A 26,351-nucleotide genomic window follows, 5' to 3' on the forward strand; every position below is an offset into this window, starting at 1 on the left:
TCCACCACCACCCTCTGTCTTCTACCTTTGAGCCAGTTCTGTAGCCAAAAGGCCATTTCTCCCTGTATTCCATGAGATCTAATCTTCATAATTTTGTAAACCTCTATAAGGTCACCCCTCAGTCTCCGACGCTCCAGGGAAAACAGCCCCAGCCTGTTCAGCCTCTCCTTATAGTTCAGATCCTCCAATCCTGGCAACATCCTTGTAAATCTTTTCTGAACCCTTTCAAGTTTCACAACATCTTTCCGATAGGAAGGAGACCAGAATTGTGCACAATTTTCCAACAGTGGCCTAACCAATGCCCTGAACAGCCGCAACATGACCTCCCAACTCCTGTACTCAATACTCTGACCAATAAAGGAAAGCATACCAAACGTCACCTTCACTATCCCATCTACCTGCAACTCCACTTTCAAGGAACTATGACCATGCACTCCAAGGTCTCTTTGTTCAGCAACACTCTCTAGGACCTTACCATTAACTGTATAAGTCCTGCTAAGATTTGCTTTCCCAAAATGCAGCACCTGAATTATCTGAATTAAACTCCATCTGCCACTTCTCAGCCCATTGGCCCATCTGGTCAAGATCCTGTTGTAATCTGAGGTAACCCTCTTCGCTGTCCACTACACCTCCAATTTTGGTGTCATCTGCAAACTTACTAACTGTACCTCTTATGCTCGCATCCAAATCATTTATGTAAATGACAAAAAGTAGAGAGCCTAGCACTGATCCTTGTGGCACTCCATTGGTCACAAGCCTCCAGTCTGGAAAAACAACCCTCCCCAGCACCGTCTGTTTTCTACCTTTGAGCCAGTTCTATATCCACATGGCTAGTTCTCCCTGTATTCCATGAGATCTAATCTTCATAATTTTGTAAACCTCTATAAGGTCACCCCTCAGTCTCCCATGGGGAACCTTGTTGAACGCCTTACTGAAGTCCAGCTAGATTCCATCTACTGCTCTGCCCTCATCAATCTTCTTTGTTACTTCTTCAAAAAACTCAATCAAGTTTGTGAGACATGATTTCCCATGCACAAAGCCATGTTGATTATCCCTAATCAATCCTTGCCTTTCCAAATACATGTACATCCTGTGCCTCAGGATTCCCTTCAACAACTTGCCCACCACCGACATCAGACTCACTGGTCTATAGTTCCCTGGCTTGTCCTTACCACCCTTCTTAAACAGTGACACCACGTTTGCCAATCTCCAGTCTTCTGGCACCTCCCCTGTGACTATCGATGATACAAATATCTCAGCAAGAGGCCCAGCAATCACTTCTCTCGCTTCCCACAGAGTTCTCGGGTACACCTGATCAGGTCCTGGGGAGTTTTTCATCTTTAACTGTTTCAAGACATCCAGCACTTCCTCCTCAGTAATATGGTCATTTTGCAAGATGTCACCATCCATTTCCTTACAGTCTATATCTTCCATATCTTTTTCCACAGTAAATGCTGATGCAAAATATTCATTTAGTATCTCCCCCATTTTCAGTGGCTCCACACAAAGGCCGCCTTGCTGATCTTTGAGGGGCCCTATTCTCTCCCTAGTTACCCTTTTGTCCTTAATATATTTGTAAAAACCCTTTGGATTCTCCTTAATTCTTTTTGCCAAAGCTATCTCATGTCACCGTTTTGCCCTCCTGATTTCCCTCTTAAGTACACTCCTCCTTTCTTTATACTCTTCTAAGGATTCACTTGATCTATCTGGTCTATACCTGATATATGCTTCTTTTTCTTAACCAAACCCTCAATTTCTTTAAGGAGAAAGTGAGGACTGCAGATGCTGGAAATCAGGCTTAAGCCCGAAACGTCGATTCTCCTGTTCCTTGGATGCTGCCTGACCTGCTGTGCTTTTCCAGCAATTTTGAAAGTTCTTGCCTAATACCGTCAAAATTGGCCTTTCTCCAATTTAGAACTTCAACTGTTAGATCTGGTCTATCCTTTTCCATCACTATTTTAAAACCAATAGAATTATGGTCGCTGGCCCCAAAGTGCTCCCCCACTGTCACCTCGGTCATCTCCCTACCTAAGTCATTAGGACCAATACAGACCATGTCAGCAGGGCGGCAACATGCCATCTGCCTGTCTGCTCCCCAAATGAATGAGTCCCCTATCACTATTCTCCTCCTTTCTTCTTCCTCTCCTTCCGATTTGATGAATTACTGCAGTGCCACAAGCATGGCTCCTATCGATTTTCCCCTGAGGAATTGGTTCTAAATAACAGTCATATTGAACTTGACACTTACACTCTTTTTGCGGACAAAGAGTGTCTGACATGCTGAGTTTCGATCCTTCTGGTTCAGGTGTAGACCGTCTTGTTTGTAGAGGTTTCACCTACCCCAGAATGAGCCCCAATTATCCAGGTATCTGAAACCCTCCTTCCTGCACCATTCCTGTAGTCATGTGTTGTCATTCTGCTGTTAATGTGTCGCTATAATTTTCTGCTTGGCAGCACTGGAAAAGCACCATAAAGACTGTAGTGGTTTAAGGTGAAAGTCCACTAGAATGCTATTTGAAAGCTTTATGAAAGGGAAAAATCAGATCGTCAAATTACCTGGGAATTCACAGTTTAAGGAAACAATTTGAGCCTCTTTAGCTCTGCTGGCTCTAGTGGCACAGTCAAGATCCTCCATCATGTTCTTTTTTTGAAGTCATTATTCTTTCTCTGCAAGTCATTATCTATCTTTCCTTTCTTGTCAAATACTATTGGATATGAAAGGAAAGCTTTTAAAATCTATTTTCTATCGAGAAGATTAAATGTTACCTTTTTGAAGAATGAAATTTGTGCCTCAAATATTCAACTAAACAACTGTTGGAAATACACTATTACTAATCCTTGCTCTCAACTTTCATTTTTAGGTTGATAAGCTCTTGTCATTAAATCCAAAACAGAAATAAATTCTGTTTTCTTGTTTACTAAGTTCTTTGTAACTTTATAAGCAACTAAAAAACTTCTTTTAACCTTTTCTGTTAACAGTTTATCGTTCCAAGTATCTCATGATAACTTTATCATGAAACTAAGCAGAGTACTCCATGGCCTATCAGCAACAAAAAGTTACAGCCAGCAGTGGCTTCATCATTGTCTTGTGCATATCTATTGCAAGTTTCTTTACTCTTACGCTTTGTAGAATCAAAATGTTGATCTTTTCACTGCTACTTCAAATGTCCCATTATTTGAAGTGTGTCGGAGATGTTTTAAAGTACAGATGCTGAGTTTATTTAGTTAACCCTGGGTAAAGTTAAGAAGTGACTGCTATTGAGGTGACTTTAACTTTGCAGCTTCCTCAGATTCAAATCAGTCTTCCTGATTGACTGTTTCTTCATGCTCCTTCAAGAATCATGTTATGCAAATGTTTGTTAATGACGAGTGAAAGTTTTAATTTTGCAATGTTTACGTACCTTCAAAACGAAGCCCAGAAGTATCGGGCTCTCGCCCCCTCCTCAGCCCTGATGAAGGGTTTTGATCTGAAACATTGATTTTACTGCTATTTGGATGCTGTCTGACCTGGTGGACTTTTCCCCATCTTCACATCTGTTGACTCTGCCTTTCATCATCTGCAGTTCTTGCTGTCTTCAAGTTGCATAGCAATAGAATGATTTGTTAATTGTACATAAAATGCGTAAATTTAAATTGTTATAAGTAAAGTTTATCAGGATTTACTGAAATTTGTTCTTTTTAGGGCTGAAGTTAGAAAAGTGTAATTGGAATGTGGCATTGAAATTCTGCATGTGGAGATTAGAAAATTTTCAGATGTATTTATAAGAAGATATTTGATTAATCAGTACCCTTTTTTACCTCTAACCTGGCAGAATTGCAAGCACAAGAATGATGGCTACTGCTCACCCAGTAGTTTCTGGCTTACTGCCGCTGTTGGAAATCTTAGAAGATATATCTGTTTCATCCACGGAGCAAGTGGATGCTTACCTTACAATTGCCAGGTCAGTATATAAAACAATTCAGCATTATTAAGTAATAGGCTCATTGCTGCCTTACTCAGCACATTTAGAAGAAATGGTATACAGAATCTCTTGTGCAAATAATTTGCTGTGTTTTCACCAGTTTCTTCGAGGTGGAAAGAATTTATAAGAGTATCACATTAATTGTTTCATTGCAATAATAATGGTATATATGGGGGACATTTTAATTTTTCAGCCAGTTAACAACCAAGTCACACTGTTATTCTTTCACTGGATATAGATGTTGCTGACAAGGCCACATTTATTGCTCGTTCATGATGGCACTTGAAAGTAGCAGCAAACAGCTTCTAGAACCACTGCAATCCGTATGGTGTTGGTATACCAATAGGACTGTTAGGAAGGAAGTTCCAGGATTTTGACCCAGTGACACTGAAGGAATGATATGGTTCCAATCAGGTGGTTTGTGACTTAAACTTTCAGATGGTGGTGATTCCATCCATCTCCCTTCCTTGGCTTTTGGGTGGCAGTGGTTGCAGACTTGAGTTCATTCACTAAAATTAATTCTGCAATGACAAAATTATATTAAAAGGAATATATTTAAGGTTAAGTTTTACCCATCCCCAAAGCAAAGTATGCCTCGCAGAAAGGCTTTATATTGCAAATTTCTGTTTGAAAGGAAAACTTATTGCCTTTTGGTTTAGAGTTTACTTCAGTTAGTGATCACCTCTTCCCTTTTTGAGTCCAAATAGTCTAAAGCAAATAAGTTTGGACATTGAGGAGTTACAACATAGATTTGATGGGAGTGATTTCTGATGATCTACAAAGGTGATGCTGGATATGCAAATATCATATGGGTGCTGATTCAAATTGAAAATATAAATACAGTTGTTTCCAAATCTAAACCACACTTGTAAATGTTACTTAACTGGTTGTATCTATTCTGTATTTCAGCCGTCTGAGTGGAGAGGATGGGAAAGAATTTGCAACTGCAGTTGGCAAACAGTTTCCTCGCATCTGTGGAGTGTTCAAAGTAAGTTATTTTCACCCCAATACACACCAGTGAAACGATCAGAGCAATATTAGTTTCTCGTTATTTGTTCATAATGAAATTGTTGAAGCTGTATTCTGTCAAATGTGTATTAACATCTTATTTGGAGAGAACCTTTCTTGCTATCTTGTCAAGATCATGATTTGCACTTTGTCTCTTAAATTATGACCATAAGATGTTCACGGTTAGTCACTTATTTCTGGATTTGTCATGCTATCCTGAGTGAAGGTACCTTGTGGAAAGGCACTTTTCTAGGGAGAGGAAACACCAGACTATATTTAATTGCTTTCTGGTGACTAGATGGAACAGCACCTTTGAGAGCTTGGGAAGAACTAAACAATTAATATTCCTCTTGCTGACAGAGAATTTTAAAGTTGTTTGGAAAAGCGTTATACACAGGGATTTTGACTGCTTTATTTATGTGGTTCAAAATTTTAAAAAAAGTTATTGCCTGCTACTGTTAGTGGGGTGTGTCACTAGAACAGGATAGTTGTATGAAGTTGTAACTGTTTCTAAATTCCTAAAAATACAACAAAAATATTGTCCTTTTCAAATCTGCTATTCAGTTCTGACGGGGTCTGGGTGAATATTTAGGAACAAAACCAATTGAGGGGTATAATATTGTATCTTTGAGACTACTTTGATATGTAAAGGCTTTTTCTCTGTTATGTTCTGAGATGTCACTCCATGTTACATTTTTGAATGGATCTTAAATAGGTTGCAAAGTATGTATAACAGTAACAATCTGACATCTGAAAAATGTGATGTTTTGTGTGTTGACCAGTAGAAATATTTTGTTTGTGAACCAGTATATATTAGAAAATCTAGTTCAGGGTGGCATATTTTAAAATTTGATTTTATTTTCATGTTGAGATTCAGTTGTCAATTGTTAACAGGACAGATAATAAATATTTAAATTGCCTGTCATAGAATGTTTGCTTGTTTTTATTATGGGCATGTCTGGTCTATTCAATATTTACAAATTGCAGTTCTCTCAGGTCAACTCTTTTTCACCCTTTGTAAATCTGTTGTTACATATAATACATAAAATGTTTAAAATTTTCTTTTGAGCTGTTCTTGAAGCAGTGATGCAGGTGAGAACCAGAGCAGTAGGTCAGCATGTGAAGGGATTGAGGAGAATGTAGATGTTAAGTAAGTCTAACTGGAAAAACGGGCAGGACCAAGTTAATGAACACAGCAGGCAGTCTGAAGTATATTAATTTCAATGTGGGAAATATAAAAAGGTGAGGCAGATAAGCTTAGAGCATGGATTTACATATGGAACTATGATGATATAGTCATTACAGAAACTTAGTTGAGAGAAGGGCAGGACTGGCAGCTCAACATTCCAGGGTTTAGATATTTCAGGTGAGAGAGAAATGTAAAATTGGTGAGGCGTTGCATTAAGAGGAATGTCATAGCTCCATTTAAAAGAGGACGTCTTGGGCTCATCCAATAAGGCCATATGACTAGAACTCAGGAATAAGAAAGGTGCAATCACTTTGTGGTTATATTATAGAAATCAGAATAGCGAGCAGGAGGAAGCAGATTATGAAGAGATGTAAAAGTCGTAGGGTTGGTGTAGTGGATGATTCTTCTTAAACTTGTCCAATTTTGACTAGGGTTCCCCTAGTGCCAGGGGTTTAGAAGAGGCAGAATCTGTAGATAGTTCAGCTTGGGAAAGGGTCTTAATAACCTTGTATTGGGGAATGAGTCTGACTAGGTCATCAGTGGAGAAGCATTCTGGGAACAGTGATCTAAATTCTGTAAATTTTAGATAGTTATGAAGAAGGTTAAGAATGGTTCTTCAGTGAAAGTATTAAATTGGGGGAAGACTTTTTTAAACAATGAGGCAGGAACTGAAGAGAATAAATTGGGATCAGCTGTTGGAGGGCAAACCTGGGTCTGACGGAGTCTTTTAATAGTGAGTTGGTCAGAATTCAGGACCAGTATGTTCCTTTGAAGACGAAAGATAACGATGGCAAGATTTAGGAACTCTTGAGAGATATTAAAGTTCAGTCAGAAAGGAAGAGGAAGCATATGGGAAAATGAAATCTCTTGGAATACAAAAGAAGCAAGAAGAAACTTTAAACAAGGAATTAGGTGGACTAAAATGGACCATGAAATGTCCTCTGCAAGTAGGATTATGGAGAATCCCAAGACGTTATATATGCATTAGGAGCAAGCAGGTAGCTAGGGAAAGAGTATATCCATGCGAGGATAAAAGAAGAAATTTATCTATGGAGCCAAAGGAGTGGGGTAATGGAGTAAGGTCCTTAATGAGTTCTTTGCATTGGTATTCACCAAGAAGGAGGACATGGATGATGATAAGATTTAGGTAGGGGTATCTTGATGTTCTGAGGCATGTCGATATTAAGAAGGAGGAGTTATTAGGTATCTTGAAAAACATTAAGGTCAATAGGTCACCAGGGCCTGATGGGATTTATCCCAGGATATTGAGGGAGGCAAGAGAGGAGATTGCTAGGGCCTTACCAGAGATCTTTGTATTCTCTTTTGTCACAGATGAGATCTCTGGAAGACTGGAGAATATTTACTCATGTTAGTTTGTTTTAAAAGGACAGTAAGATGGTCTTGGATTATTATTGTATGGAGTGAGCCCTGCATCAATGATTAGATAAATTATTAGAGAAGGTTTTCAAGACAGGATTTGTTTGCATTTGGAAATTAATGGGTACAAAATTGGCTTGGTCAAAGAAGACAGGGTATTGTGGAGTGGTGGTGATCTGGCTGGAGGTCTGTAACCATTGGTGGTCCTTGAGGATCAATGCTGGGGCCTCTTATATTTGTAAAAGAGTTGGAGGAGAATGTAGATTAGCTGATAAGTTTGAAGACAAACTGAAAATTGGTGAAGTTGAGGTTCGTGAGGAATGTTGTCAGAGTACAGCAGGATATAGATCAGTTGGAAAGATGGCTGGACAAATGACAGATGAAGCTTAATCCAGAGAAGTGTGAGGTGAGGCATTTTGGGAAGTCAAATGCAAGAGGAAAATATACAGTAAATGTCAGGACCCTTTAGATCATTGATATGCGGAGGGATCTTGAGGAGGCTAGTCCATAGCTCCCTGGAAGTAGCAACACAAGTTGATAAGGAATATGGCATGCTTGCCTTGCTTTGCCTATAAAAATTGGCAAGTCATTTTGCTGCTGTGCAAAACTTTAGGCCATATCTGGAGTATTGTGCACCACTCTGGTTGCCACACTATAGGAAAGATTGTAGAGGCTTTGAAGAAGATGCAAAAGAGGTTTACCAGGATGTTGCCTAGATTGGAGTGTAGTCGCAATAAAGAGATGTTGGACAAGCTTAATTGTTTTCACTAGTGTCATTAGAGGGGGAGGGAACCTGATAGACCTATGTAGAATTATGAGAAGCATAGATAGTGGAGTTGTATTCCCTGTGGAAACTTAAATACTAGGGGACACAGGTTTAAGGTGAGATGAGTTTAAAGGTAATATGTAGGCAAATTTATTTTTTGTCTAGAGGATGATGGATGCCTGGACAGACAAATGAGCATGCAGGGAACAGAGGGATACAGACCATGTGTAGGCAGATGAGATCAGTTTAGAATGGTATTGTGGTCAGCACAGACACAGTGGCCAAAGGGCCTGTTCCTTTGCTGTACTCTGTTTTTAGAAAACTCGCTTTTGAGTTGGCCTTCATAAGGTACTCCACCTCTTCCCTCCTCTCGCCAACATTGTTTACTCTACAAATGGCTTTATTTGCTGTTGATTGTGATTTAACAACAATTGTACAGTCAAAATGAGAATTAATGCACCTTCACTCAAAAATGACATGGGAGAATTTTGAAAAGCAAAATTTTATATACTTATCTCTATGAATCTAACTAGCATTTTATTGTCAAACTCTATAAACCCTGAATAGAGAATATCTATTCTGCCTCCTTCTATCCTTTTATCTTTAAAGCAGACCTTTATTGCTGATATTATTGTTCTGTTATAAAAGTTGCTTTTATCAATTACATATAGTTTGTAAGTAAAAACTTTCTGGGTTGTTGAAATTTTCCTCTTCACGTCTCTTTTCTTTCCATCAAGACTCACGTTTCAAATTCGGATTCAGAACTTTGTAACGCAGCACTACAGGCCTTGGGATTCTGTGTTTTTCACAGTAATATTAGTGCTGGATTGTCAGGTACAGTTAATAGAAATTGTCTTCATGCACTTAAAGTCATTATAAAACTTCAGCTATATATTTTTATGTACTGAACATGTGAAAGTAATTACTAATTTTAGTCACTTAGTCGTACGATACTTGAGTATTGCTGTAAAGAGATGTAGTTTGTCAAACTTTTTGTCTTTAACTCTTTTGGACAATTTGCAAAAAATAAACTGTTTCAAGGGGAAATCAACATATGCACTGTATGGAAAGAGTTCTGATTGGTTGGCAATTACGCTCTGATGGAGGCATTGCCATGGAACATTAAAATAAGATATTTACTGAGCCCACTGATGTATATGGTAGAGTTTGTCCTTGTGGCTCATTGCATCTGCATGTGTGTATCTTGGACAGCCCACACAAAAATCATATTTCTTTTGTGACTAGTCCGAGACAACATGAGCAGGCCAAATGGTTGGGTGAATTACTGCAACCAGTTTTGAGCAAGTTTTTGGCTTGTGAAGCAAGGGATTTCTTCACATTTGCGATTATACTTGTATATAGATAGCCCTGCAGTATTCGTTTGATCATTTGACATGGCTAGCCCATTCATCAATGTGCCACTCGAGGAAGCCCAATACATGGCACTGTAGCATTATATCATGGCAATCTAGATTTGCCATCATTGTCTTGAATTAACTCAGCAATTCCTTGCATTTGAGTCCAGTTTTAATGACACCATATGGCCAGACCTTGGAGTGCCGGTTCATAGTTTCTTGATAGTGAAGTTGCAGGAGACAGAATAGTGAAGAAGGTATTAGCATGCTTGCCTTTATTGGTCAGCGTATTGAGTTGGGAGGCCATGATGCAGCTATACAGGACATTAGTTAGGCTGATTTTGGAATACTGCATTCGATTCTGGTCTCCCTGCTATAGGAAGGATGTTGTGAAACTTGAAAGGGTTCAGAAAAGATTTACAAGCATGTTGCCAGGGTTGGAGGGTTTGAGCTATTATGCAACGCTGAATAGCCTGGGGCTGTTTTCCCTGGAGGTTAAGAGGTGACCTTTAGAACTTTCTAAAATCATGAGGGGCGTGAATAGGGTGATTGGCCAAAGTTTTATCCCAGGGCAGGGGAGTCCAACACTAGAGGGCATAGGCTAAAGGTGAGAGGGGAAAGATTTAAAAGAGATCTAAGGGGCAACATTTTCACAGAGGGTAGTGTGTGTCTGCAGTGATCTGACAAAAGAAGTGGTGGAGGCTGGTACAATTACAACATCTAAAAAGCTTCTTGATGGATGTATGAATACATAGAATTTAGAGGGGTATGGGCCAAACGCTGGCAAATGAGACTCGATTAATTTAGGATATCTGGTTGGAATGGGCAAGTTGGACTGAAGGATCTGTTTCCATGCTGTATAGCTGTATGACTATTTAGATGGAGCTGCTGTGGTATCCCCACTAAGCCCTACTCTTTCAAACATCTTTGTTGGATGCCATGAGAAATGTCCTTGGAATTATGCTGAAATTCTGCCTCTCATAAATCTGATCTGTGGACACATTGAGTGTATTTTAAACCACAGAGTTTCCTCACATGTCTTAATGTGCTATATGCTGTGCTCAAATTCACCTTCAAAATGGACCAGTCAAATAATCCTTTTCCTCAGTTAGCACATTTGAGGAATCAGCTGGGAGTTTTCTCATATTGTCACTGTAATCCTGCTCCCAGTGATCAGTATACACATTGGGACTCTGTGTTTGATTCTATTATTGTAGCCTTGAAAAGAAATCCCTTACCATTTTTGTATTGTGCATGCTTGACACTGGAACAAAGGACATAAAGGCTTCATGCAGGACATAGATATCCTGATCCGGTCACATGAACTCTTTGAAGGAGTTCCCCATGCTTATATAAAGGAGAGGCATAAACATGCAATACATGGATTTTCAGAAGGCATTTGATAAAGTGTTACATTAAAAGTTTTTGAAAATTGAAAGCTCGTGGCATGGAGGGTAATATTGATTATTTGCCTGGCATAAAACTAGTGTGCGTAAGTAGAATCAGAGTTTTGCAGTACAGAAGGAAGCCATTCAACCCACCGTATCTGTATCGTCTCCCAAAAGAGCTGCCTTGTCAATCCCATTCTCCAGTCCTAAGTCTTTATGTTGCCCTCTAATTCATCACTTGCAAATATAGATCCAAGCTCCTCTGGAACTTCCCGTAGAATCCACCTGCAACACTTTCCCAGGTAGTACATTTCAAATCCTAATAATTGAGTAAAGAAGTTTCTCCTTTCACTCTTAATTCTCTTGCTGGAAGTCTTGAAATCGTGATCCCTCATTACTGATATACCAACTAGTGGAAACAGGGCATCTTCTTTACCCTGTCAAAATTGTTCATAATTTTGAACACTTCAGTAAGGTCATCTCTTAATCTTCTCTACTCTAACTCCGAAGGTGGTAGAAACAAGTTAATTAAATACTTTTGGGGCAGAGGTAGATTCTTGTTAAGGGAATCAAAGATTATTAGAGTAGATGATAAAATGAAATTCAAAACAGAGACATATCTGCCATCATTCTATTAAATGTCTGAGTAGGTCCAAGAGACCTCCTAATCCATTTGTAAAGTCAAGAATGATCCTAAGGAAGTCACTCTGGGCTCCAAAAGTCTAAGTCTACCCAATCTAACTTGAGATGAAGGGTAAAGTATTGCAAAGTTCTGAGCAACAGGTGAAACTAGCTGTTTGACACTACTTTATTTGCAGTAGCTGCACAGGCTAATGGGCGGCACGGTGGCACAGTGGTTAGCACTGCTGCTTCACAGCGCCAGAGACCTGGGTTCAATTCCCGCCTCAGGCAACGTGTCTGTGTGGAATTTGCACATTCTCTGCGTGGGTTTCCTCCGGGTGCTCCAGTTTCCTCCCACAGTCCAAAAATGTGCAGATTATGTGAATTGGCCATGCTAAATTGCCCATAGTCTTAGGTGAAGGGGTAAATGTAGGGGAATGGGTCTGGGTGGGTTGCTCTTTGGAGGGTTGGTGTGGATTTGTTGGGCCGAAAGGCCTGTTTCCATACTGTAAGTAATCTAATCTAAGCCGTGTTCGCCATAAACAGGATGCACCACTAGACTAAAATGTATTTTGCCCATCGTGCATTCATTATTGGGGCATATGAATTTCAACGCTGATGTAAGGCCAGATATATATAGGCCGTACATTCTAAAAACTGGTGGATTGTATCAAACAGCATATCCCTTTTGATTGTTAGCAACAAACAAGATGGAATCAGCTCATCCTTGCAAAATTTGCAACAGTATCCCAACATTAGATGTGGGTGTCCAATTGGTGACCCAATCTAGGATTGTCAGTTGGGCTTGCAAAGATACACCTGTGTGTACTGGAAACTATTCGTACACAAGGCTCTGTTCTTTACAGGGTGGAAGTGGGGACTGCAGATGCTGGAGATTAGAGTCAAGATTGGAGTGGTGCTGGAAAAGCACAGCACGTCAGGCACCATCCAAGGGGCAGGTAAATCAACCGAAACGTCGATTTTTCTGTTCCTCGGATGCTACCTGACCTGCTGTGCTTTTCCAGCACCACAGTCATCTTGACACTGTTCTTTACAGGTTGAACAAACGTACAAGTGAAAGTGAGGACTGCAGATGCTGGAAATCAGAGTGGAGAATGTGGTGCTGGAAAAGCACAGCAGGTCAGGCAGCATCTGAGGAGCAGGAGAATCAACGTTTCAGGCAAAAGCCCTTCATCAGGAATGAGGCCAAGCATTCCCGAATGAACAAGTGCATGCATGCACTGCACCCGAGTCAACTCCAAAAATGGCTGAGAGGAAGTCTGGAGGTCACCCTGCCTGTTTAACATTTACATGAGCCTGACAGGTTATTATATCATCATTACTAATGCATTCTCCATGATAATGCCTCTACCAAGCAGAATTCACTTCCCAACTATTGAGCACTCATTTCTCCATATAGTGTAAACATTGGTTTTCCTTGTAAATTTGCCATTCTTGCAAATTGCACTAGTAAGCACAAGACAAAATGTTTTGACTTGTCTTTTCTTTTGCAATGCTCACTATAAAATGCAGAAAACTAAATTATCTGATACACTAACGTTATCATATTGTTTGCTTGCATGGACTGAGCTGGCCAAATTTTCTGTTGTGCTCCTCTTGGACGAGACTTAAGCACAAACATTATCTAGTTTCTCTCCAGTCTCTCCTCCTCCTGCTACAGCAATGTAATTCACAAACTCTCAATTTTTTTCCCACATTTCTAATTGCGCTGAATGTTTGACCGTTCTGGTTTCTCTTCTGGTCCCATGTTAGCCAATACTGTTCTTCTCTTGATTTGTTGTCCCTTTCTTTTAAATATGCTGTCATTACACCTCTTTTTTAAAAAAAACCTTTTGTCTTGCAAACTGCAGTTCAGAAGTAATCTCCAACCTTCCTTTCCTCAAAGTTGTACAGACAGAAACAGACCCTTCGGTCAAAATCATCCATGCTGACCAGATATCCTAAATTAATCTAGGCCCATTAGCCAGCATTTGGCCTATGTCTCTGCAAACCCTTCTTATTCATATACCTATCCAGATGCCTTTTTAAAATGTTGTTATTCTACCAGCCTTCACCACTTCCTCTGTTAGCTCATTCCATACATGCTTAGAGTCAAAAAAAGCTTGCAGATGCTGGAATCCAAAGTAGACAGGCAAAGTAGGTATGACCATCCTTGGCCTCCTCCATTGCCACAACGGTAAACTTAAGGAATGGTTCGCCGAGCATCTCAGCCGGGCCCACTGTGGCTGACCGGACCTCCCAGTCACCACCCATTTTTAATTAACTTTCCCACTCCATTTTCAACGTGACCATCCTTGGCCGCCTCCATTGTCACAATGAACTGCATCACAATTTGGAGGAACATCACCTCATCTCCCGTCTGGGCAGCCTACAGTCCGGAGGGCTCAACTTTGAGTTCTCCAATTTCAAATAACCTTCCTTCCCAGCCCCTCCCGTCTCTCTCCCTTCCACTACTCCCTGCCACCAACCGGATTCATTCCTTCCATTGACCAATCAGGTTGTACCCTCTCCCTGTCTTCACCTATCCTCATTTCGCCACCCTGGCCCTGCCACCTCCCTTTATCTGCAGCTTCCCCCCACACTGACTCTCAGCCCTGAAGTAGGGTTACACCTGAAATATTGACTTCTGCACCTCCTGATGCTTCCTGCCTTGCTGTGCCCTTCCACCCTCTTGCCTGTCTACATTCCATACATGCAGCACAGTCTGCATGGAAATGTTTTCCCTTGGGTGCCTTTTTGAAATCTTTCCTTTCTCACCTTAACCTGTGCCCTCTAGTGTAGGACTCCCACCCCTCCAGGGAAGAGACAGTGTCTATTTATCCTAGCTGTAACGTGCCTTATCGGTGTCCATCGTTCCTGCTACTCCATGTTTAAATCCGTCCAGTTAGGTTTCCACTCCTACAGAGCCAGAAGAGATGTTTTCAAAGTCACAAATGGCATCTTAGGAGACTGAGGCCATCTTTCCTTCCTCATTCTTCTTGAATTGCCTCCAGCAACTGACAGGTTTGACCTGTGTTCTAGTCTCTTTCTTGTTGATTTGGGTAGTTCAGTTGGTTTCACTCTGACTAGAACCATTTAGATAAGAATGGCTTCTCTTTATGCTCCCTCACCATTACTTTTTGTGTCCCCCAAAGATTATACCTTGAACCGCTCCCACATTTTTATCTACATGCTAGGCCTGAGCAACATCATTCAAAAGCACACCATTAATTTTCTCACACCATCTCCCAGTTCTAACATGACCATCTTTTGATTCTTGTATTGTTGCTAAATAGTCAGACTGCTCATCTGCCATCCTATACTGGATGACAGAAATTTGCTTCAGTGCAGTCTTCCCAATATCTAATAATATGTAGTTTTCTATTGTATTGTATCTTGACGCTGCTCCAAATGCTCTTCCTTAGCTTGGAATCTGTCTTTTAGTGCAGCGTCTGTTAAGTTTAAGCCAGTCTGTTTGCATCCTTTTTGATACACTTAACTCTGAGATGAGCTTCCAAGAGCATCCAGTCTTCAGGAAGATTGCTTGTTTCTGCCACCATTACTTTGCCCAACTTTGCTCATAACTTCGCTCATCTATCACAGTCATTCCTTCATTACCTTGTCTTGACTATTCCTACACACTTCTATCTTGTCTCCCACATTCTATCCTCTGATACAGTGCCAGTTTTCCTAATTATAAAGTACCATTCACAACTCTGCTTGCTGATCTACATTGCCTCCTTGTCAACAGTATCGTGATTCTCAAAATTCTTGTCTTTGTTTTTGCACTCCTCCTTTCACTTGATCCTCCCTGTCTCTAAAGTCTCCTCCAACCTCTCAATCTGTGATATCTGGACTGTTCTAATTTTGGTCTTACGAGTTCCCAATTTTAATTGTTCCACCATTGGCTGTGCCTTCAGTTGGCTAGGCTTCAAATTCTGGAATGCTCTGCTTACATTTCTCTATCTCTTCACCTCACTTTAAAAATCCTTTTTAAAAAAACTAATTCTGTGGTCTAGTTGGTCATCTTTTAGTCATACCTGATTTTCTAATAATCCTGTTAAAGTGTCTTGGAATGATTGACTCTGGTAAAGATACTATATATATGATGACAAAATGCCTAACTGCCTTTATTTAAAACCTGTTTTAAGATAGTCTGTTCCCTGGCTTGTGGGAATGTTATAATATGTTGATACATAATAGTGTCATTACCTTTTTGGGTTGACCTCCCATATAATTAAGAATGACTTTATTTTACTTGCAGAACATGAAGCCAAGCAATTGATTGTTACACTCTGTGATATTGCAATCAAATCAGCTGATAAGAACACATGTACAAGAGCACTGTGGGTTATATCAAAACAAAATTTTTGTACCAAAGTGGTCGAGAAGGAGGTGAGTTTCCTGCAAATGAGCAGATGTTTCTTACCTCATGTATTTATATGTCTTGTGCTCTGGATATTAAATGACACAAACTTTCTCTGGCACAAGTAGACATGATTGTTCAAATTTGGTTTAGCTTTTAAATTTGATGGATAATCTGGTTCAAATCTCTAAAGCAGATTATAATGCTATGCATACCATGTTTCATTAATAATTCAGACTTAATGTTCTATAGGTTTGCATGTGACAGTTTACTTTTTTTAATATAAATGTGTTTGGTATGATATTTCAAATCCACCTTTGTCAGGATGCAAAACCCTTATTCATACTAGGGTTGGGTTCCTTTTGAAGTGCTTAACTATTAGTTGTGAAATTCTAGAAGGTCAATTTCCAAGGAATGACTAAAATTGTTTAGATTTAAATAAGATTAAGAGTGAAAATTGTTATTTACAGTAGTTGAGCTTCGTAGAAGTTGAGTTTATGAACATATGCCTACAGTAAATATATAACAATTAAACTTAAGCTTCATTTGGCTACTGTCCAAGGTATGGGAAGTTGTAAATAGTCATGAAAACGATCTAACACTACTGAAGTCCAAAGTAATGTTGAGCATAAGTTAGAAAGGTGTGTCCCCAAATTTGCATGTACAATTTTGGTAGAAAATAACTAATATTAAAGAAAAAGTGGAATTTAAATTGCTTGAGTTTTCCACATTTCTGCAAGTCCCTATTATAAGATATTGGGAGGAAATCTCATTCATACCATTGTGTAATTTGTTATTTTTCTCCTTCTGTCCTGCCTCCATATCTAGTGTCCAATTCACATGCAGTCCTTGATTTGTTTTGCTACCACTGTTGAAAGTTCTTGACAAATCTTTTCTGCTGCATTGGCCAATTTGTAAATTTTTTCATACTTTAAATTGTTTAACTATAATCAAATTATAATGCTATAAATATAAAAGCTTCACTATTACTCATGTTCTGAGAGTCACATGCTTCCTTTCAAGGTAGTTTGAAGAAGAACCATGTGTTCACCTGTATTCTGACCAGCACTTTCCACCACCAACACACCTGGGATTTCATCTGTAAACTGGCTGCTGCATTTATTAATGTGACAAAATTTATAAAGTAATTCTTAAATCCTGAAATGTTTCAGCCCAGCTGAAAGGTGAATTAAATGTAATTCAAATCCACATTCCAGCACGTGATCAAACTTCACTTAACCAGAAAGTAGATCACTCAATTTTTCCACGAGAAAATGTCACAAGTAACGTACAAAATCCTGAAAAATTTCAATTAGTGGCCTGTGAGTTGATCAATTGGTCAAAATTGGTTCAGTATCTAATTTGTTGCATACATGCAACTCCAAACATAATTTTGAACTATTAATTCAGTACAACTTTAAAACAATAAGACAATTTTAGCCTAACCTTTCTCCTATTTTTAGGCTTATTTTAAGCTTGTGTTGATGAATTACCAAAATGCTCACGTTTTGCTTTTCTGTTAGGTTCAAAATATAGTTGCAGCAATGGAAACGATATTAACTAGAGATCAACAGTCAATGGTTGTTGAACATGAAGCCTTAAATCTTATAATAAGGTAAGCATGGACCAAAGCAGAATTAGTCACAAAATTGGCATTTTAAAAAGTGATTTCATAGAGTAAGGAAGTATTCTTTTCGGTGGATTCTTTAGTAGGTAATGAATGAATAAGACTTGGAATAACTTGAGTTACTGTATGCCAAGTTTTTGATGATCTCTGGTTTACCTATGGTGCAGGTATATTGAGAAGGGTAATAAGGGATAGAATGTTATGAGACTTCAAACAAGAGCGTTTCAATACTGAGGTGGGGCTAAAAGCCAGATTGAAGAGACTCTGACATGGAATTGCAGGAGTGGGTACAGATTTGGGAGCCTGCAATATTTTCTAAGACTTTGGAGAGGTACAGGAAGTTGGTGATGGAGTGATACTTTGCAAGAAAGAAGAATTCAGTGTTTTTTGAATGGGGTGGGAACATAGTATTTGACAGGGAACATTTAACGATTGGCAAGTTTTGAGAAGATTTGTAGCTCAGGTTGAAGTTATGGATGCAAGTTTGCTCATTGAGCTGGAAGGTTAGTTTTCAGATGTTTCATCGCCATACTACGTAACATCTTCAGTGAGTCTCCAAATTAAGCACTGGTGGTCGAGCCTGCTTTTTATTTACATGTTTGATTTTCCTAGGGTTGGTGATGTCATTTCCTGTGGTGACATCATTTCCTCCAGTGATGTCATTTCCCATTCTTTTTCTCAGAGTGGTAAATCGGAGCCAAGTCAGTGTGTTTGTTGATAGAGTTATGGTTGGAATGCCATGCTTCAAAAATTCTCATATGTGGCTTTGTTTGGCATGTCATAGGATGGATATGTTGTCCCAGTCGAAGTGGTATCCTTCCGCATCCATATGCAAGGATACTAATGAGAGTGGGTCATATAGTTTTGTGGCTAGTTGATGTTCATATATCCTGGTGGCTAGTTTTCTGCCTGTTTGTCCATGGTAGCCCACAAACCCAACAACACACTAAAACAGCATCTAATGAACGTGAAAGACTCTATACAGACAGCAAGCAAAATTAATATCATTTACAAAATACCTTGCAAGAACTGTAACAAACACTACATTGGACGAACAGGTAGGAGGCTCACTGAAGATGTTGGCTAGTGTGGTGACGAAACTTATGAAAACTAACCTTCCAGCTCAGCGAGCAAACCTACATCCAGCATTTTACAATATCAAATACTGTGGTTTAATATTGTCCTATGTTTTGTAAAGATTCTTTTGCAGTGTTATATAATAAAATGATTAGAAGTCTGCACAGACATTGGTGCTTGATTTATATCTAAACAAACATCAAACCTGATGACACTGAAAATTTAAGATTTTCTTTCACATATGTACTTGTCATAGCTAAAAGATTAAAAGTTGAGTCTCCAGAAACAAAAACTTTATATTTCTCAAAACCGACCAAATTTGAACATATCAAGATGATTTGGTGCATGTCATAGAGTCATAGAAATGTAAAGCATGGAAACAGACCCATCGGTCCAACTCTTCCATGCCAACCAGATATCCCAATCCAATCTAGTTCCACCTGTCAGCACCTGGCCCATATCCCTCCAAACCCTTTCTATTCATATACCCATCCAGGTGCCTTTTAAGTGTTGCATTTGTACTAAGCTCCATCACTTCCTCTTGCAGTTCATTCCATGCACGCACCACCCTCTGTGTGAAACACTTGCCCCTTAGGTTTCTTTTATATCTTTCTCGTCTCACCCTAAACCTATGTCCTCTAGTTCTGGAATCCCCCACCCCAGTGAAAAGACTTTGTCTATTTATCCTATCCATGCCACTCATGATTTTATGAACCTCTATAAGGTCACCGTTCAGCCTCCAACGCTCCAGAGAAAGTAGCACAGCCTATTCAATGTCTCCCTCTGGCTCAGATCCTTCAACCCTGGCAACATCCTTGTAAATCTTTTCTGAACCTTTTCACGTTTCACAACTTTTTTCTGATAGGAAGGAGACCAGAATTGCACACAGTATTCCAACACTGGTCTAACTAATGTCTTGTACAGCTGCAACATGATCTCACAACTCCTGTACTCAATGCTCTGACCAATAAAGGAAAGCATACCAAATGCCATCTTCACAATCCTAACTACCTGCAAGTCCACGTTCAAGGGGCTATGAACCTGCACTCCAAGGTCTCTTTGTTCAACAACACTCCCCAGGACCTTACCATTAAGTGTATAAGTCCTGCACTGATTTGCTTTACCAAAATGCAACACCTTGCGTTTATCTGAATTAAACTGCATCTGCCACTTCTCAGCCCATTGGCCCATCTGGTCCAGATCCTGTTGTAATCTGAGGTAACCACCTTCGCTGTCCACTACACCTCCAATTTTGGTGATATGTACAAGTTTGCTAACTATACCTCTTAGGCTCACAATTAGCTTAGAAAAGCTGCTGATTCTTAACTGTTAGTATAATCTTTTATCAGGACATGACCAATGGTTTCCTGGTGGTAAATAGAGTCAGAGTCATAGAGGTCTGCAGCATGGAAACAGGCCCTTGTGCCTAACTTGCCCATGCTGCTTAGTTTTCACAACTTAAACACTTCTTATTTGCCTACATTCGGTCTACATCCCTCCATTATATACCTGTCTAAATGTTTGTTAAATGACAAAATTGTACTCTCTACCAGTACCTCTGGCAGCCCATTCCAGCCACTCACCACCACCTGTGCGGAAAAAATTGCCCCTCTGGGCCCCAACCTGAACTGCATGCAGTATTCCACATGTGGCCTCACAACTGTCATGTACAGCTGCAATAAGATGTCCCTGCTCCTAAAGTCAGTGCTCTGACCAATGAAAGCAAGCATACCAAAAGCTTTCCTTCATCCTGTTTTGTTTAAGATCTTTTAAAAATATTTTTCCAGAAGTTGGATGCTCTATTGGTGCAGCTTCTGAATCTCTTTGCAATTAATTGGTCCATCAAGATGTTTCAACATGTCATGTAATAGTATTTGTAAACTTCTTTTATTCAAAGCATGTGAGATCTATTTGTGGTTTAAGAAAAGTTTCTATAGGTAGCTTTTATAAACTTTTGCTTCTTCTGTTTTGAAGGCTGATAGAACAGACACCTGTTCAGATGGGAGAAACTGCTGTTCGTTGGGCCAAGCTAATACTTCCCCTCGTAGTTCATTCAGCCCCCAAAGTGCGGTTACGGGCAGCAACAGCTCTTGAAATGAGCCTACCACTTCTCCTTCAAAAACAGCAGGAGGTTGCAGGCATAATTGAGCCCTTAATGATCTCAGTAAGTATGAGAGCAAGAATCCTTGGCATTTTGACTTTTGCTTTTTAATCAAAATTTCTTTAGCTAACTGATTAACATTGGAATGTCAAAGCATTTTTAATTTTAAGTTTTCTTTTGTGATTGCCAAGTAAATGTCCACTTTGGGTGTCAATCCAGAGGAAACACATGTGAATGTCCATTTTATCTTCATTACTATTTGCATGTCTGTTTGATGTGCCTGTGTGTCTCTATCAGCTTTGACTTGGTGGTGGCACTCTTGCCTCTTGAGTTAGAAAGTTGTGGGTTCAGAGACTTGAGCACAGATCCAGGTAGACAATGAGGAATGTGGTCCCTGACATTTCTGTAGTCTTGGGTACTGTATTTCAGGTGAGGTATTAGGTTGAGGCTTTTCCGTGCCCTCGTGTGGGTGAATAAAATTCATGGCAATATTTCAAAGGACCTTGAGAGTTTTGTTTTGGTGTCGTAATTGATCATTTGTCTCTTAATCAACACCAAGTTTTATCTGTCTTTAAAAATAAAAGCCTGCTGTGGCTAAATCAGATTAACTAAAGAGGATCCTGTCTACTGAACTATTGGACTTGCCGTTTTGGAAGGCAAAGTGCAAGCCTAAGCCTTAGCCTCATTCTGTGGGGCAACAAGTTGGTGCAGCAAATGTCTCCTTGTTTCTTCATACTTGCCTTTTAAAAAGATGAAGGCTATAATCATGACTTAAAAATCTTTTATACCATTTCAGAAAATGATTCCAGAGCTCCAGAAACTTTTCACAACAAAAAATGAAACTTATGTGTTGAAATTGTGGCCTCTCTTTGTGAAACTTTTGGGAAAGGTAAGATTATCCTGGAATTTGCTTCTAAATAAATAGATGATGATAAATTTGTTATTTTTTCAATTATGTGGCTGATAATGTTGCTTAAAGCTGTTAAGTATTGGAGTCCATATGTATTTCTCTAGAATATCGAAAGTCACGAGAAAGGACTTGACCGTGGAATCCCCCACCCCGCCCTCTCCATTCCATCTGTGTTCTGCCTGGTTCCTTTATCCATTCATTCTTCAACTTGGAACATTTTCACAATGACCAGCCATAACCCAGTAGGGTAGATAATTGCAGAGAATCCTAAATCTGAGTGAAGAAATTACTCTTCTCTGTCCTCATTGTACAGCCCATACTCTGATACTCTGCCTAGATGTTCTTGCTCCTGCAACCCCAGAGTAACATCCTGTACCTGTCCTGTCAAGCCCGTTGAAGTGGAGGAGCCAGTTTTAGACTGGGGTTGACAGTTAAAAATCTCACAACACTGGGTTATAGTCTAACAGGTTTATTTGGAAGCAGTACTCCTTCATCAGGCAGTTGTGGAGCAGGACCATGAGACACCAAATTTGTAGCAAAAGAACACAGTGTCATGCAACTGAAATGATATATTGAGCAAAATCATTGTTCAATATATCATTTCAGTTGCAGGACACTTTTCTTTTGCTATAAGTTCTATGTCACATTGTCCTGCTCCACAGTTGCCTAATGAAGGAGCAGTGCTCTGAAAGCCAGTACTTCCAAATATACCTGTTAGACTAAACCTGATGTTTTGATTTTTAACTAAGCACGTTGAAAGAATTGAGTGCTTCAACGAGATCATCCCTCCTCCTTCTTAAATCTAGAATCATCACAAAGTAATGCCCTAACCTCAGGAACCAATCTAATGAACATTTGTTGCACTGTATATCTCTCTTAAATATGAAACTAAAACTACACCCAATACTCCAGATATGTCTCTCAAAAGCCCTCTACAATAGTAGCAAGATGTCCTTATTCCTGCACTGCAATCCCTTTGTACTGAAGACCAAGAAGCTAACGAAGAGTATTGAACCAGTCACAGTTAAACAAAACATTTTTTTTAACCCCCAAAGATGGTTAATTTTTATTCTTCTCGTGATGTGAGCTTCTGAAATAAGTGGTACCTTTTTTCTGAAGAGATTTGATACAGCGCAGCACAGTTTCAGAAGTCAGTTGAGAGTCAGCAACATAATGCTATAAATCTGGAGTCGCATGTAGCCCAGATCCAGTAGGGATGGTAGATTTTCTCCCTGATAAACAGACAGTAGTGAACCAGTTGGGTTTCTACAACAATCTGATAGTTGATAATCATTATTGAGCATAGCATTTTATTCCAGAATTATTTATTAGGTTTAAATTCTTCTCAACTGCTATTGAATTTTAGACTCTTGCCTTCAGACCTTTTTAGTTTTGACAACTGAATTACTTAGTCAGTGACATTACCATGTTCACTTAAGTGAGGAAGAAGAGCCATGAACACCTTCGTCTCTGAGCTATTAACCATTAAGCTTTAATTGCATGTCCTTTTCTTCATCTGCAGCTTTGAAATCCATATCTAGAATGGGTATGAGGGCAAGAACTATCCTCTTCCATACCTTTCCCATTAAATTATGGTCAATTCATTTTTTTAAAGTTATAGATTGTGTTTGTATGTTTAGCATAATGGGGATTACAAAATGTCATCCATTTTGTTTCGGAAGTTGTCAAACCTGCAACACAGATTAACCCACAGTTACATTTTATTTTCTCTTAATTTACCAAATTAATCTCTTTCCTCTACAAGTCATTGCACCGTGGAGGAAGTTTTATTAATTCTCTACTGCATTTGGAAGAATTGGGTTTTCGTAGTGGCTCTCCAGTTGTCAAGAAAATAGCTTTCATTGCTTGGAAAAGCTTGATCGATAATTTTGCATTGAATCCTGGTATGTGAAGACATGCTTAATCTATTACTTTGAGAAATAGAACAGTACTAATATTTTTAAAATGTTTTGCTGTATGATGTTTTTGATAAATTATCTAACTGTTTTTGAATATGAAGTGTTGGGTGATTTGCTAGCCATTGTTTCTTCTGACTTGCCTCACCCCCTAACTACCATCACAACTAACTATTCCTGAGTTAATACTGTTTTTATTTGAGGGCTATGAAGAAGTAATGAGCAAGTGCAAAGTCTGAGTCTTGAATTTATGACAGCAAAAGATACTCTCAGTGCATTTGGATTCCCGATTTCTCTTTTTCAATGTGGTTGATCTCTGTTCCCTGTGCATGACTACTTAAAAGGCAATGTAGTGCTCTTTTAATTTGTGAAACATCTTCAAGTGCTTTAGTGCAAGAGCATTGTAAGACAAAATAACACTGAGCCACAAAGGTGATAATAGTTATTTTTCAGAAGCCTGGTCAAAGACGTAGATTTTGAGAAACATATTGAAGAGAAAAGCTAAGTAAGGAGCATGCAGATGGCATTCTGGAGTTTTGAGTGCAGGAATCAAAACGATAGAGCAATTAAAAATGATCATGCATGAGAGCAGAATCAAAGGAGTGCAGATATCTCTCTCTTAATTGTTGGAATGGAGTAGGATTCAGAGGGCTGAGGACATTGAGCATTTGTAACCATGAATGAAATCTGTAAAATTAAGATCATGCATTTGAGTAGTTGAACTAGATGTAACAAACAAAATGAGAATTTTCACAGGTGAGCTAAAATGGGTGAAATGGATTTTGTAGTGAAATAGTCACACTCAAATTCCACAAATGTGAAGTCAGAAGTTTATCTTTGAATTCAACGTGACATTTACTGTTATGATTGAGCTAGCATAATCTCAGCTGTTGGCGTTGAGAAGGTTGAGATTGATAGCCAAGAATGGAGTTTAGTTTAAGGGCTGATAACAATGATTTCAGTCTTTCCAATACTCAATTGCAAAGAGGTTCTGTAAATCCTGGATGTCTGATAATTTAACAACAGTGAAGGAATCTAGAGAGCTGGCCATGAGCGAGAACTTGAAGTAATTGGTTAATGTGTAAACCAACGACAGCACATTCGAAAGAAATGTCCACTGACAGTGAGACAAATCAATATGCGAACATACTGTCCCATCAGTCTATTCTAAAGCATCAAAAAAATGGTGGGAGGGTTCATCAATAGTTGTATCATGTGACGGTTAGCCAGTGATACCCCCCCCCCAGTACTTGCTTTGGGTTCTACCCATTCTGCTGTTCCCCTTGTTACAGCCTTGATTCACATATGAGTGAAAGAGATGAACCCCAGAGGTGAGGTACCATGGAGACAACATTTGACTGAAGTGGATGTAGGTTTGCTCGCTGAGCTGAAAGGCTCATTTCCAGACGTTTCATTACCTTACTAGGTAACATCTTCAGTGGACCTCAGGCGAAGCAATGCTGAAACTTCCTGCTTTCTATTTATATGTTTGGGTTTCTTTGGGTTGGTGATGTTATTTCCTGTGGTGAAGTTACTTCCTGTTTCTTTTTCTCGGGGTGGTAGATGGGGTCAAACTCGATGTGTTTGTTGATAGAGTTCTGGTTGGAAAGCCATGCTTCTAGGAATTCTCGTGCATATCTTTCTTTGGCTTCTCTTCGGATGGATGTATTGTCCCAGTCAAAGTGGTGTCCTTCCTCATCACTAGCCTGATGATATTCTAGTGGACCTGTGCCTTACGACCCACTTGACCTTCAACAACAACTTACAGGCGAACCAATGGAACACCCATGGGATCTCCAATATCAGGGTTCGTAGCAGAGGCAGTAAGTTAGAGGAAACCTTCAAGACCATCAATAATACCCATACTGGCATAAAATTCACTAAAGAGGAGGAAAACAACAACAAACTGCCATTCCTAGATGTCTCAGTAGAGCGAACAGCCAATGGCGAACTTAGAACCAGCATCTACAGAAAAACAACACGTACAGACCAAAAACAACACATACAGAACTACAGAAGTAATTATCCATTGGATGCTGCCTGACCTGCTGCGCTTTTCCAGCAAAACATTTTCAGCTCTGATCTCCAGCATCTGCAGTCCTCACTTTCTCCTCGAAGATTTTAACCTACTGTGAATCCTCTTACAAGGATGCCTTCCTTGAAGAAGCTCTCTTCTCCCTCTACAAGGATTTCAGTGAGTCCCTCTCTCACTGCACACCCCAGGTCATCTCCTCTGCACAGTAGCTCTTCAGCCACGTTCTCAAACAGACTCACTACCACAGCCACATCTCCTTCCTCAGCACCTGCCTACGGAACCAACTGATCCTGCACGGACTCCGGACTACGTTCCGACCAACAAAATTTGGACCCAACCAGGACAACCAGTACCTACAACAAATCCGAAGCCTCCAGCAACAGACCTCCCTCCGGATCCTTCGCTCCACGCTTGCAGCCATGCGCCGCTACCTACATTCCCTGCAATTAGACCTACCCCAGCTCAGGACAACACTCTCACAGACCTGTAAAGGACCTCTACTGTTCTTCATCCACAGAAGAATCCATACACTAAATAAACAGTTCTTCCTAGCCATATCGGAAATTAAAGACAGTAAGTACCAAAAACTTTCATGTACTTACCCCCACACTCTGGGTTCCTCAACTGTTCCAGAATCTTCCATCGGCCTCCGA

General features: G+C 39.7%; 1 protein-coding gene across 8 annotated transcripts in view; it reads left to right on the plus strand.

The window, feature by feature from the left end:
* The window catches only part of rif1 (replication timing regulatory factor 1), a 97,170-nt gene that overhangs the window by 1,423 nt on the left and 69,396 nt on the right, over positions 1 to 26,351 (plus strand). For all 8 annotated transcript variants that reach the window (XM_043694159.1, XM_043694156.1, XM_043694163.1 and 5 more), the window contains exons 2-9: positions 3,813 to 3,941; positions 4,872 to 4,950; positions 9,040 to 9,136; positions 15,931 to 16,061; positions 17,556 to 17,647; positions 20,711 to 20,900; positions 21,634 to 21,726; positions 23,513 to 23,651. In XM_043694159.1, the coding sequence (XP_043550094.1) occupies positions 3,829 to 3,941; positions 4,872 to 4,950; positions 9,040 to 9,136; positions 15,931 to 16,061; positions 17,556 to 17,647; positions 20,711 to 20,900; positions 21,634 to 21,726; positions 23,513 to 23,651 (934 nt within the window). In that variant the 5' untranslated portion in view covers positions 3,813 to 3,828. The remainder of the gene's footprint in view (positions 1 to 3,812; positions 3,942 to 4,871; positions 4,951 to 9,039; positions 9,137 to 15,930; positions 16,062 to 17,555; positions 17,648 to 20,710; positions 20,901 to 21,633; positions 21,727 to 23,512; positions 23,652 to 26,351) is intronic.

Source organism: Chiloscyllium plagiosum, chromosome 7, assembly GCF_004010195.1.
Source record: "Chiloscyllium plagiosum isolate BGI_BamShark_2017 chromosome 7, ASM401019v2, whole genome shotgun sequence".
NCBI lineage: Eukaryota > Metazoa > Chordata > Chondrichthyes > Orectolobiformes > Hemiscylliidae > Chiloscyllium > Chiloscyllium plagiosum.